We start from the raw sequence: 4,430 nt of genomic DNA, 5'->3' as shown, positions 1-4,430 counted from the left end.
TGGTTTTAAAAGAAAAAATAGTAATAAATGTTTGACCATAACTTAAGCCAGAATAAATAAAGTTGAGAGTCCACCCTCTGCAAGCATGGCAATAAGCTCTTGCATGCTTCTTTGGCAGTGCAGAAAATCAATGGACTTCAACCAAACACTGTACAAGATTCTGTTTTGTTAGATGCCTACAATGACTATTGACTATTCACCACAACCCCACTCGTGCTACACAATCACATTCTCTCACTTGTGCATACACGTCACATGTATCTTCCTCACTAATAATTCAACTCTGTGGTCCCTTATCAGTTATCATCCCACCAAGACAACTTTTCACGCTTTAAAATTTTAATCAATGCACCTACAAATCATCTAATTTGTAACAGCAGCAATAGGAAAAAGATATAAATTGAAAAGCATGTAAGTTTATTATATCATAAATGCGTGACTACATAGGCAAAAAGAAAACAGTAACACCAACCACATTAAATTACCTCCGACCAAGATATCACCTTCTTCCCCTTCTTCCCTTAACAAGTCCTTACACCAACTACGATACAACCTCCAAGGGAAGCCCATAATAACAATAATAATACCAGCTCGAAACACAACACAAAGATCAGTGTTTCCCACAAGCGTGTTACATTACTGTTACTGTGCAATCCACCGTCAAGTAGAAAATGAGGACTGTAGGGGGGCCCTTCTCCCAAAGTTGTCACTCTCTCTCTCTCTAAACTCACACCCAAAGCTAGTGATAATTTTTACATCAGAGAAAAGGCAAACCCACCAAGGATTGAACACGACAAGGTTACAAAAAGAGGAGGTGAGATTGGGGCCCATAACAGCCAAGAGGCGTGCACTCTCGTTTTTGGGTACTTTTTGGAACAACCAGTCTTCTCATTCAAAAACAGCTCACACCCCATGCCAGCGTTAGTGCTACTTTCTCTAACCCCCAAGACATGGACTAATCATTCATTTCTCTCTTTCTTTTTTTCCTTTATTGGGGCATTTTCCGCTCAATACCTCACCTCTTTCTTTCTTCACACACAAAATGCATTACACAAAACCACCTTCACCATCTCCCTATCTTCCAACACCTTAATCATTCACCAATGTCTTCTCAAGGGATTCATTTCACACTTCATATTCACCACCCACCTTCCATAATTATTAGAGTTCAAAATCCATACCCTGATTATTACTATTATAATAATAACGCACACAAAGATAACTTATTAAGTGTACCGATTTCTAATTCTCCAACTTATATGGCATCAAGTCCAAGCTTTATGGCCTTGAGTTTCAATGATTTCAAGCATCGTATGGCTTCATCAAGAAGTTCAACTGGGTCCTTGCCCTTTCCACCAGGAACTATGCACTGCAGAATGCTCAGAACATCTTGAATCTTCTCCTTTCTCATCTTTTTATTGCCCGACCAAGAACCCATTCCACCTGACCCTCTACTATTGTTGCCAACACTGGAGCATCTTGATTCTGCATCATCTTCAATTTCAAAGGGTATTTTCCCATCCAGAGAACTAGCAGTGTCCATGAACTGCATATCACCATCATAAGCCCCATCCTGCAGCTTTCTCTTCTTTGTTTCTCCAACAGAGCTAGCAACTTCTTCAGCCATTAATCTACCAGGTCCTTCTTGATTATGGTGAGTGGTCATTGTACTGGGTGAATGTCCTGTGCTAGTAACTTCATCATTATCATCATCATCATCCTCAGTGGAATAACCATCACTGTCAGAGTAAAGCAATGCATTGATTTCCTCTGTGTCCTCATGCATCTCACTTTCAATGTCATCATCAGTTCCCTGATTTTCATCAACTTTATCATCCAAAGTTGGTCCAAGTCCAGCCACATGATTCATATCTCTCCTCAATGAGAGCAATTCATTCCCCTTGTTCAAATTTGTAGAACCATGCAGCTTTGAATCCCACAAAGTCAGACACTCAACAGGCTGACCAAATCTTGAACTGTAAACCAGAGTTGTTTGATCAGCAGTTTGATCAATAACCAGGAATTGCTTCTGCGGGAAACCCCCAACAGGAGCAATTTCCTCCCCAAAACCTTTTGCATGGCTAGCAGGGAGTTTTTCCTCTGCAGTGAAGTTTCGAGCAGGTGTAGTAAATCCCTGCCATCCCTGCCGGAAACGAGGCAAACAATAAAACCAACCATGAGGTTCACCAGAATGTCCTGGCTGCATATGAGGCAGCCCAGAGGACACATAAGCTGGCATTGTAGCATCTCTTGCAACAGAGTTGCCAACTGGATTCATAGCTGCAGCTGTACCATTTTGCTTCCCCATGCCAAAGGGTGCAGCATTGAAGGAGCTCAAATTGGGAGATTGCCAATCAAAATGCAGCTCCGGAATCCAGGCTCCACAATCTTCTCCCATTCAACCACAAAAATCACCTAAATATTTTCAAAGCATGCTGTCAATAATCAAATTACCTCTACTGAAAGAAATTAATGAATGCAAAAAATTAACAACTTAAACCATACCTGAAGAAAAACGATTCAAACACAAGTGCTATCTCTTTTACTATTGGTAACTCTCACCAACAAGGAAAACAACAAAACCACCAGCTTAACCCAAAACGAACAAAGCAAAAAACTATTACGTGACAGGCTTGAGCAAATGACGAAAGTATTCAGCCTGAACAACACCCAAAACCAAAAACAAAAATATTTATCAGTACATGTTTGCACATAAAGATCATGAGAACAATTAAAAGATCTTAACTTCAAAAACTACAAAAACTATTACTGACAGGCTTGAGCAAATAAAAGCTATTCTATGAGTTCCTTCAATCCAAGAATATATAATACATACCTGGCAATCTATGAGAGGTTGAAAGCATGCCATAACTCTAACTATAATGGTAGAACTTCCTGCACTTCCATTCTCATGTTTCAATGCCCGAAATCTGGTTTGACTTGCTGCTTGGCACACCATAACTACTTTTCCAACCCTTCAAAATGAAAGAACAACTATGTTCCCAGAGGCAATGAGTCTGAAATCTGAACCCTCTTTAAGCCAGTGAAATCGGTTTTAACGAATTGAACAATAAACAAAACTAAAACACTGGTTTAAAAAAAACTAAGACACTGGTTTAACTGATCCACGAAGTACTAAGGAAAAAACAGGCTAAAAACTAATGACAACTAAAATGTTGAGGACACTAATCAAACTAAAGTTGAACAGAAGAGGCAGAAACAAGATGGGTGGCTTTTTTCAGCTGATCTGACGAACATAACAAGGAACGACAACAAAAAAATTGGACCCCATTGATTCAAGAGAAGGAAGAGATGAGGGAGGCTATTGAAAGAGGTTCTGGTAAAAGGATCTTGAATTACAGAATAACTTTGCAATACAGGTTCAAGGAAATCACTTTGCGATATACATCAACAGAGAGACTAAGCCACCACCGCATGCTGATGTATCCTTATCCACAAAATGATGAAGCCACCACTAACCACTACTCTTTCACCCAAAATCCCGTTCAAAATCCTGCAATAGAATTCACACATCCCAGATCTATTAATTAGCACAGTGTAGCACCTTTAAATTAAGCTAAAAAATAGAGTAAAATAAACAAAGTGAGATCAAAAATAGAATAAAACAAAACAAAAAATAAGATTTTCCTTTTTCTCCTTTCTTGAATCTATTTTCGCAAAACAAAACCTTCAGGACAGACTAATTACTGAGACTCGGCGAATCTAGGGTACAAATTTTCATCAAGATTAAAAAGTAATTAATTTAAAAAAACCAAGACAATTTACAAGTGAAGACATTAATCAAGCAGAATATGAACATACACCATGTTAATGGAAACAAAAGTTACCCAAAAGAATTCTTTATTTTTGAAGGAAACAAATCCCCTACGAGATCTTATATGCTAGAAATTGAAGTACCAAATATTAAATTATCCTAGAAGTAACAACTAAAATTGAAAACAAAACATAATAACAGACAAATATAGAGAAAAAAAAAACATGAGTGGTGTAAAAGAACAGCAGCATGAAGGAAGTGGAAGAAAAACTTACGAGGGGACGATGTGTGTGTGTGGAGAAAAAAAGAGAGAAAGAGGGAGAGAGAAGCAAAGCAGTTGAGAGGAGGGAGCAAGCGTGACTTGGGTACAGTCAAAGTGGAAAGTGGAAACTGTGTGTAACCAAGAAGAAAGATGAGGAGTTGAGTTATATAGAAAATGCATTGACACATATACCCTTCACTGAAGTCCATCAAAATAATTATTAATGGAAAAATAAAAATGAAAAAGGTATTAAAATAATAATAAAAATAAAAAAGAAAAAGAAAGTCATTGAGAGTGTTGTGGAAGGTTGATTCACTCATTCATGGATACGTGCCCGTGCGTGAGGGTTGAGGACGCAAGAGTGCACGCAAACTCTTAAGTGCACAATCATGA

At 38.3% G+C, this 4,430-nt stretch overlaps 1 protein-coding gene across 1 annotated transcript; it reads right to left on the bottom strand.

Annotated features, from left to right (window-relative positions):
- Positions 1–396: 396 nt before the first annotated feature.
- LOC106764818 (transcription factor bHLH143-like) lies at positions 397–4,191 on the bottom strand. The gene is made up of 4 exons (XM_014649220.2): positions 4,051–4,191; positions 2,837–3,514; positions 2,506–2,659; positions 397–2,415 (listed from the first exon to the last, which is right to left on the bottom strand). Exon 4 carries the CDS (start codon positions 2,396–2,398, stop codon positions 1,256–1,258), a length of 1,143 nt encoding a protein of 380 aa, XP_014504706.2. The 5' UTR covers positions 2,399–2,415; positions 2,506–2,659; positions 2,837–3,514; positions 4,051–4,191; the 3' UTR covers positions 397–1,255.
- Positions 4,192–4,430: the final 239 nt, after the last annotated feature.

The sequence above is a fragment of the Vigna radiata genome, chromosome 6 (genome assembly GCF_000741045.1).
Source record: "Vigna radiata var. radiata cultivar VC1973A chromosome 6, Vradiata_ver6, whole genome shotgun sequence".
NCBI lineage: Eukaryota > Viridiplantae > Streptophyta > Magnoliopsida > Fabales > Fabaceae > Vigna > Vigna radiata.
The sequence above is the reverse complement of the archived record's forward strand: the minus strand, read 5'-3'. Positions and strand labels throughout refer to the sequence as shown.

What these genes read in the sequence shown, in the direction of transcription:
- LOC106764818 (XM_014649220.2), bottom strand. Translation starts at nt 2,398, where the DNA reads ATGGGAGAAGATTGTGGAGCCTGGATTCCGGAGCTGCATTTTGATTGG.